This window comes from Salvelinus alpinus, chromosome 21, assembly GCF_045679555.1.
Source record: "Salvelinus alpinus chromosome 21, SLU_Salpinus.1, whole genome shotgun sequence".
Classification (NCBI taxonomy): domain Eukaryota; kingdom Metazoa; phylum Chordata; class Actinopteri; order Salmoniformes; family Salmonidae; genus Salvelinus; species Salvelinus alpinus.
Window position 1 is genome coordinate 21777007 of NC_092106.1, and position 14071 is coordinate 21791077.

The 14071-nt window shown below is 45.4% G+C and overlaps 1 protein-coding gene across 1 annotated transcript; it reads left to right on the top strand.

The window, feature by feature from the left end:
- Positions 1 to 225: 225 nt before the first annotated feature.
- LOC139548041 (dual specificity protein phosphatase 14-like) lies at positions 226 to 12677 on the top strand. The gene is made up of 2 exons (XM_071357343.1): positions 226 to 734; positions 10435 to 12677. The coding sequence occupies exon 2, from the start codon at positions 10557 to 10559 to the stop codon at positions 11190 to 11192; it is 636 nt and encodes a 211-aa protein (XP_071213444.1). The 5' UTR covers positions 226 to 734; positions 10435 to 10556; the 3' UTR covers positions 11193 to 12677.
- The last annotated feature ends 1394 nt before the right edge of the window (positions 12678 to 14071 follow it).

The following is a 14071-nucleotide window of genomic DNA, read 5'->3' on the forward strand; positions in this document are numbered from 1 at the left end:
CTAGTAGCAAGTCAGATTTCACCACCATTTCATGAAAAATAATGTATGGTACTACCAACCTATTGTACCCTATCCATTGCAGGTTACACTGCACTAGATTATCTCTGCCTGCATCAAAGGCAGTCATCTGGAACTAGCCAGCCATTTTGTTTTTCCTAAAACTGATCAGACTGAGTGAGGACATTTGCCCCATCTCAATGAACACATTTCTGATGGAAAAATTGATGTTTTTGCAATAGACAAGAATAACATTTCAGCATTATGCCCACAACCAACGCATGTATTTCAGTGGTCCAAACTCAACGTTTCCTTACTGTAGCCTAATTCACAATCAAGTCCGAGATCAGTTTGGGAGTGTAAACATCTCTTTCTAGCTGTCTGACAGCTTCTTCTACTGCGTTGTTTAGAGGGGAGGCGCTTCAATCTACCACCTAGGTTTTTGCTTCAGTACCGAATGTTTTCCTGCGCGACACCGTTGCTGCGCGAACGTTGGAGAGCTGGCGGAAAACATTTCATTCGCATGGAGTTCTCTCTCTGCTCACTTTGACATTTTAGTGATATTGTTACATAATTATTCATTAATATTCTATTTTATTTCCCACAAGGCTACGACTGTGTGAATTCTCTGCTTTACCTAATGTTCAGAGTTTTAATCATCTGCAACCGCATGCCTGGAGTGGTGTGTTAGCAACGCGCTTGGAAAATCACCGCCTCAGGCAAAGTAAAGTGGTTTGGTAAGTTGGTTTTATACTCTATGCTAGCCTACAGATCAAATATCTAGATTTTGTTTTATTCTTGTGAAGATAATATTTTATGTAAAACTCACATATTATACAAAGCATAGCCTATGCATGTCTTTCTGAATGATTTTTCTACAATATCTTATAGGAAGCAGAGAAGGTAGGATATACTGCTTATCAAAGCCTGACAGTAGCCTATTAGTCAAGAGACCAAAACACGTTATAAAGCCTATATCGCTCTATATATATTCGCAATTCATTTGCATAATTTGTAGTTATTTTATCATACCCTGCTCATTTGGTGTGTGACTAAAAGGGGAATAATGTGTTTGCCCTACAATCAAATAGACTACTGTGTGTTTTACAAGACATTACAGAATTCACAAGTCCTTGTATTCTTGTTGTCTACTGGAATACTGTTCAACACATGGCATACACGCACACCTATTCACTTTGCGCACACACACGAGTGTGCACACACGCGTGCAAGTACACGTACACGTACACGTACACACACACACACACACACACACACACACACACACACACACACACACACACACACACACACACACACACACACACACACACACACACACACACACACACACACACACACACACACACACACACACACACACACACACACACACACACACTGTAACAGGTTGAGGTTTCCACTCTCTATGAAAGTAGCAGGGATGAAAAGGAGATGACTACTCAATTAAACAACCTTCCATATGAAATAAAGTATCCTCTTTTCCATGTACAGTGAGGGAAAAAAGTATTTGATCCCCTGCTGATTTTGTACGTTTGCCCACTGACAAAGAAATTATCAGTCTGTAATTTTAATGGTAGGTTTATTTGAACAGTGAGAGACAGAATATCAACAAAAAAATCCAGAAAAACACATGTCACAAATGTTATAAATTGATTTGCATTTTAATGAGGGAAATAAGTATTTGACCCCTCTGCAAAACATGACTTAGTACTTGGTGGCAAAACCCTTGTTGGCAATCACAGAGGTCAGATGTTTCTTGTAGTTGGCCACCAGGTTTGCACACATCTCAGGAGGGATTTTGTCCCACTCCTCTTTGCAGATCTTCTTCAAGTCATTAAGGTATCGAGGCTGACGTTTGGCAACTCGAACCTTCAGCTCCCTCCACAGATTTTCTATGGGATTAAGGTCTGGAGACTGGCTAGGCCACTCCAGGACCTTAATGTGCTTTTTCTTGAGCCACTCCTTTGTTGCCTTGGCCGTGTGTTTTGGGTCATTGTCATGCTGGAATACCCATCCACGACCCATTTTCAATACCCTGGCTGAGGGAAGGAGGTTTTCACCCAAGATTTGACGGTACATGGCCCCGTCCATCGTCCCTTTGATGCGGTGAAGTTGTCCTGTCCCCTTAGCAGAAAAACACCCCCAAAGCATAATGTTTCCACCTCCATGTTTGACGGTGGGGATGGTTTCTTGGGGTCATAGGCAGCATTCCTCCTCCTCTAAACACGGCAAGTTGAGTTGATGCCAAATAACTCCATTTTGGTCTCATCTGACCACAACACGTTCACCCAGTTGTCCTCTGAATCATTCAGATGTTCATTGGCAAACTTCAGACGGGCATGTATATTTGCTTTCTTGAGCAGGGGGACCTTGCGGACGCTGCAGAATTTCAGTCCTTCACGGCGTAGTGTGTTACCAATTGTTTTCTTGGTGACTATGGTCCCAGCTGCCTTGAGATCATTGACAAGATCCTCCTGTGTAGTTCTGGGCTGATTCCTCACCGTTCTCATGATCATTGCAACTCCACGAGGTGCGATCTTGCATGGAGTCCCAGGCCGAGGGAGTTTGACAGTTCTTTTGTGTTTCTTCCATTTGCGAATAATCGCACCAACTGTTGTCACCTTCTCACCAAGCTGCTTGGCAATGGTCTTGTAGCCCATTCCAGCCTTGTGTAGATCTACAATCTTGTCCCTGACATCCTTGGAGAGCCCTTTGGTCTTGGCCATGGTGGAGAGTTTGGAATCTGATTGATTGATTGCTTCTGTGGACAGGTGTCTTTTATACAGGTAAAAAACTGAGATTAGGAGCACTCCCTTTAAGAGTGTGCTCCTAATCTCAGCTCGTTACCTGTATGAAAGACACCTGGGTGCCAGAAATCTTTCTGATTGAGAGGGGGTCAAATACTTATTTCCCTCATTAAAATGCAAATCAATTTATAACATTTTTGACATGCGTTTTTCTGGATATTTTTGTTGTTATTCTGTCTCTCACTGTTCAAATAAACCTACCATTAAAATTATAGACTGATAATTTCTTTGTCAGTGGGCAAACGTACAAAATCAGCAGGGGATCAAATACTTTTTTCCCTCACTGTATCTCCAACCTCTTTTTTAATACTGTACAATGCCATAGTCTGATCATCACAGGTAATACTATAACTGTGACATAAAAATAGTAGGAGATTGTACAATACTCACTCACTCACTCACTCACCCCCATCGTGCCAGCTGGCCATAGGGCAGCAACAAAGGCTCTCCATGTTAGTAAATGCATTATAAATACAGTGATACCTATCATATAATTTATACTGTGTATTCTGCCACAACAACCAACGGATGTGTTCATTCTTTGTGTCTGTATCGACTAGAGAGAGAGAGGGATCAAATGATATACATTGAACAAATCAAACAGCATAAGCAAAAAAACAACAACATTTAAACATAGCCTTATCTTATGGTCACTCCTCCATAATGTCCTGTCATTAAATGAGCTGGTGCTGCAGGTGGCTGGGGTCAACGTCTCTACCTGGGAGAGAGAGGGACTTTAAACCCCCAGGGCTGGACTCCCTGTGTAGCCAGTTACACGGCAGCTTCCACAGACAGGCGACAAATTGGTGGTGTGAATGAGCAGCACCCAGTCGCTGGTGTCACAGGGAGGTGGTACTCTGCTCAGACAGGTGCCAGGACAGCCTAACCCTGGTCCCTGGTGTCACAGGGAGGTGGTACTCTGCTCAGACAGGTGCCAGGACAGCCTAACCCTGGTCCCTGGTGTCACAGGGAGGTGGTACTCTGCTCAGACAGGTGCCAGGACAGCCTAACCCTGGTCCCTGGTGTCACAGGGAGGTGGTACTCTGCTCAGACAGGTGCCAGGACAGCCTAACTCTGGTCCCTGGTGTCACAGGGAGGTGGTACTCTGCTCAGACAGGTGCCAGGACAGCCTAGACCCTGGTCCCTGGTGTCACAGGGAGGTGGTACTCTGCTCAGACAGGTGCCAGGACAGCCTAACCCTGACCTCAAGTGTGAGGTGTCATCTCTGATATACTGGAAAACATACATAACCAACCAGACCAGATTCTCATCTAGCACTTCAAGTTAGGCTGAAGAGGTTCACTAATCTATGGCTGACCCAGTAAAACAACACATTTCTATGCATCTATCTGGTGTAAGTAACAATATATCATCTTTAAAAAAATATCAGAATCAGCTAAACGTATAGGTGCAGAGAACTTTATTGTACATAGAAGGCTCTGGGTAGGTGTACTGTTTCTCACAGCTCCCATTTAGCGATAGAATAAAGAGTAACTCTGTGGGAACACTGTCTATGAGGGTGAATTAATATGGATTGCATTGTGGGAAAACAGCCCACTGCTGCTTACATCCCTCTCTGTTCCGTTCAGACAGCCACTTGTTGATCCAGGAATTTTCAGTGTTTTCAAACACGTCTTGTCCGGCGGGTGTGATTGTCATTGAGCTGCTAAGCTAGCTGCACATGCCCAGTTCAGATCTGGTTTCGAATGTCCACATTTGGTGTGGGAGAAGAACAATTTATAAGGCTCCATTTTCTCTGCAATGTCGCTCACATTCCCCATTCGTGCTGTCGGAGGTGGAACCAGACCGGCGCGGAATCTCCCCATGCAGAGCGAGAGAGTCGAGATGTGCATCAGATAATCTGTGATGGGCCCTGTGTTGACAGGCCCTGAAACGCACACTGAGTGATGGGTTGTGTGCTTGCGCTTGCAATGCAGATGTAGGAGAGCCAAGTAAAGTCAAGCACCAGCCACATGGCAGGCCTCAGGTGTGGTGAGAACGGGCCCTGAAAGCAGATGGACAGATGGATATTAGTGTTAACACTGTGGAAGGTGCTAACCACTTTTATAAGCGTCCTGTAAATGTGTCTCAAGCTGCTCCCTCTCTCAGCTTTATTTTCCGCTGACATATTTATTCTGGAGAATTAAACGGCAGAGCAGATTCGATTGACAGAGAGACATCTCTTTGCCAACATATAGTAGGTCAATCTCTGTGATAGCCCCTGCATAGTCTCCTTCCCTCCTCTGCTCCTCTTCTCCACTCCCTGCTTCCTCAGCCCCTCTGCCCAGGCCAAACCAGATATAAATAGCCATGTGGATGGAGGGAGAGAATGTCAGCAAAGCCAGTGCCATGGCACATCAGCACTTTGGAAGAGCCAGGCAGGAGTTTTGTGCTTATTTCCTGTTTTTTCATTCCCTCCATTGCCCTGCTGTTTTGGCCAGCAGGTACTGCCTCACGCTGGTCACATGAGCTCTGTTTATACCTAGTTCTAACATGCAGCCTTTGTCCTGATCTTCAAGTGTAGATGATTAAAAGACGCATTTCGTTCTGATTGTGATGAGATCTTATAAGTGTAAACAGACAAGATCAGTTCATGACAAAGGACGCATGTTAACCGCAGGTATAAACAGGGCTTAGGTCACTGCAGCAAAACATTTTGCCTTTATCCTGACTATGGACTAAACTTAGCCTTAAAAAAGACGCACAAAATGAATCTCAGAATCTCAGGCCATTCGGTGTATGTGGTATGTCCCAGGGGGTTGGTTAATTTTGATTTTTCAAACACCTGAAACAGCTTTTTCCTGCAATCTAGAGCCATACTCATTATCATACTATGTCAAAAATGTATTTTTCTGCATATCTAAGCATACCTCTTGAGCTGTTTGTATCCTCCTGACTGGTGCTTATTATGCTTCTGTCCATCTCTTCTAAAATCTGGTAAAAGATTGAAAGGAATGTGAGTCCTATTCAGTACATTCAGTAATTGCTTCAAAAGTCTACCAGCCTTGCCAGCAGGCATGCCAGACAAGATAGCTAGACAAGCTAGCTACTCTAACTTGATTGACAGCCTGAAAGGTTGGGAGATTGGCAACCTATCTGGGTTAGCTAAAGCCAACTTCATAAAATTGCTCGGTGGATAGAAGTATTACAGAGAAACAACATTTCTTTGGTTCATAAAGATGAAATAAATAAAAAGAAGAGGACAAATCTGAGGCGACACCTGCCTCTGTGCCCCCTATGGGCATGACGCCTCTGGCATATCCTGTCCACTTTCTCCCATTAAATGTAATTTTGAATCAGTCACTATCTGTCTATACACAGTCATAAACTGCTCCTAGTATTGCTGTCACTACAGGTATTTTTGGTTTATCACCAGCGGCAACAGTGAGAAAGATTGTGGTCAGCTGCACCTAAGTGTTCCATGGCAACCACTGCATGTGGGAACAGTCAAGGTGCAGACCAGAGTGAATGGTAGCTCGAGAACAAGGGATTCGGTGACCGGGCTGAGAAGATAGATTTCTTTGCAGTTAGCATCGGAGGGGAATAGGATAGCAGGATGTGTATTAGTCCTGGGGAGGGAGGGAAGGCAGGGGGATAAGGGAGACAAACAACTTGCTCAAACTGGGCCATATAGGTTCATTGATGGGAATGCATCCTCAGCCTCAGCCCCCAGGCAGAATGACATTCCTGTGCTGTGCACTAAAGCAGAAGGATATTCCTGTTACTACCATTAAAACTAAGCTCTCTGGTAGACAGCAGGCGCTATCTGTCCTGGTTAGTGGCATTATGATATGTGTGTGTCATACAGAGAGAGCCTCAGAGAACAACCACATTGAGGTGGAGGGTAACATGGGGTGTGCAGGTGCTTTCAGCACAGACGGCAGATTTAATTCCTATTTAATGTGTTTGATTTGATCCGTGTGGCTTGTTAACCAGACTGTGGCAGAGAGGGAGAGAGACAGCTCCCCCGGCTAGTGTGCAAGGTGTGGATGGGATGACGCACGACGGGTGCAACAGTGTGTGAAGTAGTGCCTTAAGCTCTGTGCTCCCTCCAGATAACTAACTTCAATTTAAATGCAGATGGATGAAGGGTCCTACTCATCAGAGACTGGAGCGATGTGATCTGTATGTAGGAGATCTGGAGGAGCTGGTGTTGTGTATCTGCCTCCAGAGGACTAATGTCCATATGGTAGATGGAGGCAGGGGCAGAGAGAGACAGACATAGGGAGATATAGAGGGTCAGAGAGAAACAGGGTGAGTCAGAGAAAGACAGAGAGAGGCGGAGAGAAACAAAGGAAGGAAGAGGGAGGCCAACGGAGTCAGAGGGAGACAGGAAGACATAGGGAGTCAGAGGGAGACAGGGAGTCAGAGGGAGACAGGAAGACATAGGGAGTCAGAGGGAGACAGGGAGACATAGGGATTCAAAGGGAGACAGGGATTCAGAGGGAGACAGGAAGACATAGGGAGTCAGAGGGAGTCAGAGGGAGACAGGAAGACATACGGAGTCAGAGGGAGACAGGGAGTCAGAGGGAGAAAAGAAGACATAGGGATTCAGAGGGAGACAGGAAGACACAGGGAGAGACAGGAAGACAGAGGGAGATAGGGAGACAGGAATACAAAGGGAGACATAAGGAGATAGGGAGACATAGGGAGACTTTATTTTCTATTTTTATTTTATCTGTATTTAACTAGGCAAGTCAGTTAAGAACAAATTCTTATTTACAATGACGGCCTACCAAAAGGCAAAAAGCATCCTGTGGGGACGGGGGCCTGGGATTGAATTTTCTTAAATAAATACAATATAAATATAGGACAAAACACACATCACAACAAGAGAGACAACACAACTCTACATAAAGAGAGACCTTCGACAACAACATAGCAAGGCAGCAACACATGACAACACAGCATGGTAGCAACACAACATGACAACAACATGGTAGCAACACAACATGGTAGCAGCACAAAACATGGTACAAACATTATTGGGTACAGTCAACAGCACAAAGGTCAAGAAGGTAGAGAGACAACAATACATCACACAAAGCAGCCACAACTGTCAGTAAGTGTCCATGATTGAGTCTTTGAATGAAGAGATTGAGATAAAACTGTCCAGTTTGAGTGTTTGTTGCAGCTCGTTCCAGTCGCTAGCTGCAGCGAACTGAAAAGAGGAGTGACCCAGGGATGTGTGTGCTTTGGGGACCTTTAACAGAATGTGACTGGCAGAACGGGTGTTGTATGTGGAGGATGAGGGCTGCAGTAGATATCTCTGATAGGGGGAAGTGAGGCCTAAGAGGGTTTTATAAATACGCATCAACCAGTGGGGCTTGCGACGGGTATATACAGAGATGACCAGTTTACAGAGGAGTATAGAGGGCAGTGATGTGTCCTATAATGAGCATTGGTGGTAAATCTGATGGCCGAATGGTAAAGAACATCTAGCCGCTCGAGAGCACCCTTACCTGCCAATCTATAAATTATGTCTCTGTAATCTAGCATGGGTAGGATGGTCATCTGAATCAGGGTTAGTTTGGCAGCTGGGGTGAAAGAGGAGCGATTATGATAGAGGAAACCAAGTCTAGATTTAACTTTAGCCTGCAGCTTTGATATGTGCTGAGAGAAGGACAGTGCACCATCTAGCCATACTCCCAAGTACTTGTGTGAGGTGACTACCTCAAGCTCTAAACCCTCAGAGGTAGTAATAACACCTGTGTACACCATAGGGAGACAGGAAGACATAGGGAGACAGAGGGAGACAGGGAGAGACAGAGGGAGACAGAGAGGCCGAAGGAGACAGGAAGACATAGGGAGACAGCAGGAGACAGAGGGAGACAGGTAGACAGGAAGACAGAAGGAGACAGAGGGAGACAGGAAGACATAGGGAGACAGCAGGAGACAGAGGGAGACAGGAAGACATAGGGAGACAGCAGGAGACAGAGGGAGACAGGAATACATAGGGAGACAGCAGGAGACAGAGGGAGACAGGAAGACATAGGGAGACAGAAGGAGACAGAGGGAGACAGGAAGACATAGGGAGACAGCAGGAGACAGAGGGAGACAGGAAGACATAGGGAGACAGAAGGAGACAGAGGGAGACAGGGAGAGACAGAGGGAGATAAGGAGAGACAGGGGGAGACAGGAAGACATAGGGAGGGGGAGATATAGGGAGACAGGAGAGACATAGGGAGACAGGGAGAGACAGTGGAAGACATAGGGAGACAGGGAGAGACAGAGGAAGACAGGGAGAAACAGAGGGAGACAGGGAGAGAAAGGGGAAGACACAGGGAGACAGAGGGAGACAGGGAGGGACAGGAAGACATAGGGAGACAGAGGGAGTCAGGGAGAGACAAGAGAGAGACAGGGGGAGACAGACTCAGCATGCTGTGGGTCCAAGGAGGGTGCTTAGGTGGGGTGGGGAGGGACAGCAGGAGTGACGCATTACCCAGATTGGCACCGTAAGACAGTAGCTTCAGTAACAGTTCTTACTGTGCAGGGGAACAGTGTTGTCTCTCTCTGGAGCTCCAGTGCAGTGAAGGGAGGAAGTCACATTGAGCAGGTTGGCACATTTCAGACAACCATTCTGGTTCCACTTACTGGAAGCCACTGTGTGACCTGTTACAGGAATAAGTCCCCAGCCCAGTGTATTTTTTTAGTTTGCTGTGTTGTTCAGTTTGTTCTTGTTAGCCTCTCCTGTGCTGTGATGGGGCATCTGGCTCTCTGGCTCCCATCCATATATGCCTTTGAGGCGTTCTACAGCCACTGACCCACCACCATACCTTCCCTGAGGGGGTAAAAAGACCCTGGCTGGTACTGGCACTGCAGGCCACACACCCATCTCTCACTACTGGAAAAGCGATGGATGACTTGGCGCAACATTTGCCATACACAGAACTGTCCGGTCACAGCCCAAGGTCATCCAAAAAGATCAATATAACAAATTTGATGAGTCATTGCAAATAGTTTTAATGGCACCATCCGATGTAATTGTGTAGGTAACTTCCAAAATAATGGAAACACTTGAGTAAATGAGGGATACCAAGTATATTGAAAGCAGGTGCTTCCACACGTGTGGTACCTGAGTTAATTAAGAAATTAACATCCCATCATGCTTAGGGTCATGTATAAAACATGCTGGGCAGGCCATTATTTTGATTACCATGGATATGCCCCCATAGGATGACAATGCCCCCATTCACAGGGCACAAATGGTCACTGAATGGTTTGAGGAGCATACAAATGTCAACCATATGCCATGGCCGTCTCAGTCACCAGTTCTCAACCCAATTGAACACTTATGAGAGATTCTGGAGTGGCGCCTGAGACAGCGTTTTTCGATCATCAACAAAACACCAAGTCATGAATGGTGTCGCATCCCTCCAATAGAGTTCCAGACACTTGTAGAATCTATGCCAAAGTGCATTGAAGCTGTTCTGGCTCATGGTGGCCCAACGCCCTATTAAGACACTATATGTTGGTGTTTCCTTTATTTTGACAGTTACCTGTATGTTTGCCAGTTGAATGAAAGCATTTTTTTTTTTATATATAAATGGAAAAAACTGATACCCAATTTGGTCTGAAATTGGGATGTGTGCCTTTGTTGTTTCAGGTGAATCTCCTGCTGTCTGATTCTGCTGTTCCAACATGACCTCAGGCTACTGAAGACATTTCTGTTATTCATCCTCCTGCTCTCTCTGTACCACTCTCCTGTCACTCTTACTCTATTCTCCAATGGGTTCTCGCAGTCAAGGCAGCTTTTTCCACCATCACCACCACCACCACCACAGCTCGGTGGTGCCTACGGCCGTGCCCAGGCTTCTCACAGAGAACAGCAGTCTGCTAGGGGGCATCGCCCAGATCACCCCCAACCTCTTCCTGAGCCGGGGCAATGTGGCGTCCAACCGCAGCCTACTGCTGTCCAAGGGCATCACCTGCGTGGTCAACGCCACTATCGAGCTGCCCAACTTCAACTGGCCCCACGTGGAGTATGTAAAGGTACCCCTGGCGGACATGCCCCACTCCCCCCTCTCCCTGTACTTTGACAGCATAGCTGATAAGATCCACAGTGTGGGGAGAAAGCGGGGGGCCGTGCTGGTGCATTGTGCTGCAGGGGTGAGCCGCTCAGCCTCCCTGTGCCTGGCCTACCTGATGAAGTACCACCGTGTGTCTCTGGCCGAGGCCCACGCTTGGGTCAAGTCCCGCCGGCCAGTCATCCGGCCCAACGGGGGCTTCTGGCGTCAGCTCATCGACTACGAGAGGAAGCTGTTTGGCAGGAACTCTGTGAAAATGGTACAGACACCCTACGGGCTGATACCTGACGTCTACGAGCGGGAGCGCAGGAATCTGGCACCCTACTGGGGCCTGTAGAGGAGGGCTGGGGCCTGTAGAGGAGGGCTGGGGCCTGTAGAGGAGGGCTGGGGCCTGTAGAGGAGGGCTGGGGCCTGTAGAGGAGGGCTGGGGCCTCGCCAATGGGAGGGAAGGAGACGGAGATTAGAATGAGCAGGGCGGATGACCGACTCTGTTGCATCCCAGTCCTTCTCCCCTCCAGTCCTCCAGGGCTGCCAGCTCATGCATGTTCCTCCAGCCAGAGATGCAGAGTGATATGAAGCGTGTGACTGTCTGTCTATGTGAAGCTTAATTAATTGGGATGGAGGGAGTCTTAGTAATCAGTCACTACACTGCAGACTGGTTACTGGTGGGTGATGCTACTCTACACTGCATCAACCCCCGTCTGTCTGTCTCTGAGAGGGAGCAAGTCTAGAATCCTCAGGACCAAAGGAGTAACAGAACCACGACCAAGCCAGACCCCAGATCAGCTGAAATGGCCAGACCCAGACTGTGACTTTGGAGTCTAGCTTGACTCCCCAGACTCCAAAGAACAGGAGCATTCTGGGAAGGTGTAGGTGGTGCTTTAGACTCAGCAATTCTGGCAGGCAGCGGTGTGACTCACTGAAGTCCAGTCCCGACGTAAAGTCATGTGATAGTTTTGTGCCAGTTTTGCTGTTGTCTTTAATGTGAGAACTAGCAGCAGTCCTGTTCTCAGTTTAAAACTGTACAGAAATGTTTTGACAAATTGAATTATGCTCTTGGGAGATATTTGAAATCAAGAAAAGAAAATATATGGTGCCCAATTAATATTTAAAGCTGTTAGTGTATACAAATTTTTAATCAAGACATCTAAGGTTTAGTGTGTACACTTAAAGGTCCCTATTTACTATGGGGATGATATTGCAGAATATACTGTACTGGTACTAATATTGTACAATATTATGCTGTTTTAGAATGTCACCACCCTTTGTTAAGAGGAAGACAGTACTGTGTTAGGGGCTTGGGAGAAACACTTTCTATTTCCTTCTTTTTGCCAGATATTGATGTTTAAGTGAAAAGAGGTTCTAGAAAGAATACAACCAGACAGTCCTGGGCTTAACTGGTGTACTGTCATTGATAAACCTTCCTCTTTTTTGGGGTTTGGAAGAAGTCTATACTCTATACACGCAAAGCTTTTAAATAAAATACTAATATTACTGTAGCAAGTGAACAATGCCCTTGTCACAGGCGTAACCAGAAAGCAACGTTTACATGAATTTAGTGCTCTATTCAATCTATCACTGAAGCGTTACAGATTGTGCAATAGAAATATAAAGGTAATTTCCGATTATGCAGCGTTTACCGTGAATGCAGTCTCTGCAAACATTGCCTTTAAATTTGTATTACGCTGTAACTCTGAAATTCCGCGATACGGATTGAATAGAGCCCTTAGTTTCATACCCTAAGGCATTGAATGATTAACAAGCTAATGTAACTGTTTGTGTTCGAAATTTATGACAAAATAAAATAAATTACTGATATGCATTATTGTCAGTTTATACTTTGCCTTGTAAATATGGAATAGTACTGAAGCAGAGTAACATAATGGATCCAGATACAGCGTGACTGCACTAGTGTATATACAAAATATAATATATACACTGAGTATACCAAACATTAGGAACTAATATTGAGTTGCCTTTTGCCCTCAGAACAGCCTCAATTCGTCGGGACTCTACAAGGTGTCGAAAGTGTTCCACAGGGATGCTGGCCCATGTTGACTCCAATGCTTCCCATAGTTGTGTCAAATTGGCTGGATGTCCTTTGGGTGATGGATCATTCTTGACACATGGGAAACCCAGCAGCGTTGCAGTTCATGACACAAACTGGTACGCCTGGCACCTACTACCATACCCCGTTCAAAGGCACTTCAATCTTTTGTCTCGCCCATTCACCCTCTGAATGGAACACATACACAATCCATGTCTCAATAGTCTCAAGGCTTAAAAATCCTTCTTTAACCTCCCCCCCCTTCATTTACACTGATTGAAGTGGATTTAACAAGGGATCATAACTTTCACCTGGATTCACCTGCTCAGTCTATGTCATGGAAAGAGCAGGTGTTCCTAATGTTCTGTATATGGAATGTTTCGGTAAGAATTTGGGGGAGATTTTCAGGTCCCTCACTCAAGCACCTGATTCCTTTTTTGTTTTAGCTGGGCTGAAGCGTGTTTTGGGTACTCTTATTTTTTTATTTGATTGATAATAGTCAATATTTATCCTTGGTGTTGGTAAAGTCATCGTCAGTTTGAGAGCTAATCAGTTAATTGTAACTGACCATGTAGATACTCATTGTAATATTCATAGTGATACTCACGTTCATTTGTAAGAAACATTGTTTGTCAGGTTTATTATTCAGACCAGTGGCAAATAAAGACGTAGTGAGGTTAACAGGACAATCAGTTTAGAATAATTGCAGCATTTTTCACTTTTGATAGATCCTGTTAAAGTCCTGCTATCCAGCCGTGCCAACAGTGAGGTTGGAATGATTATAACGTGGCTCTCTATAGCAACAAGAATTTGCTGTAAAACATGATTAAATTTCATAGCTAATTTCAAAATACACATTCCTACAACGTGTGCTCTCTGTGTTTCTGTGACTTTAAACGTCTTTAATAGAGAGGTTGATATAAAAGTACTTTGTACACCGGCTCCTTCAACAGAAGACCATGGGTGCATCCCAAATGGCACCCTTTTCCCTATATAGTGCACTTTGTTTGACCAGAGTCCGATGGTGTCTGTTCGCAAGTAGTGCTCTAGAAAGAGAATAGGGTGTCATTTGATTTGGGACGCAAACTATTGATGTTACTCACAACCATTTGCCCCAGAGAAGTCTTCAGATGTCACAGAAACGTTTTATTAATTTTCATTTGGCATGG

Coding starts and splice junctions, on each gene's coding strand:
- LOC139548041 (XM_071357343.1), top strand. CDS start 10,557: ATGGGTTCTCGCAGTCAAGGCAGCTTTTTCCACCATCACCACCACCAC.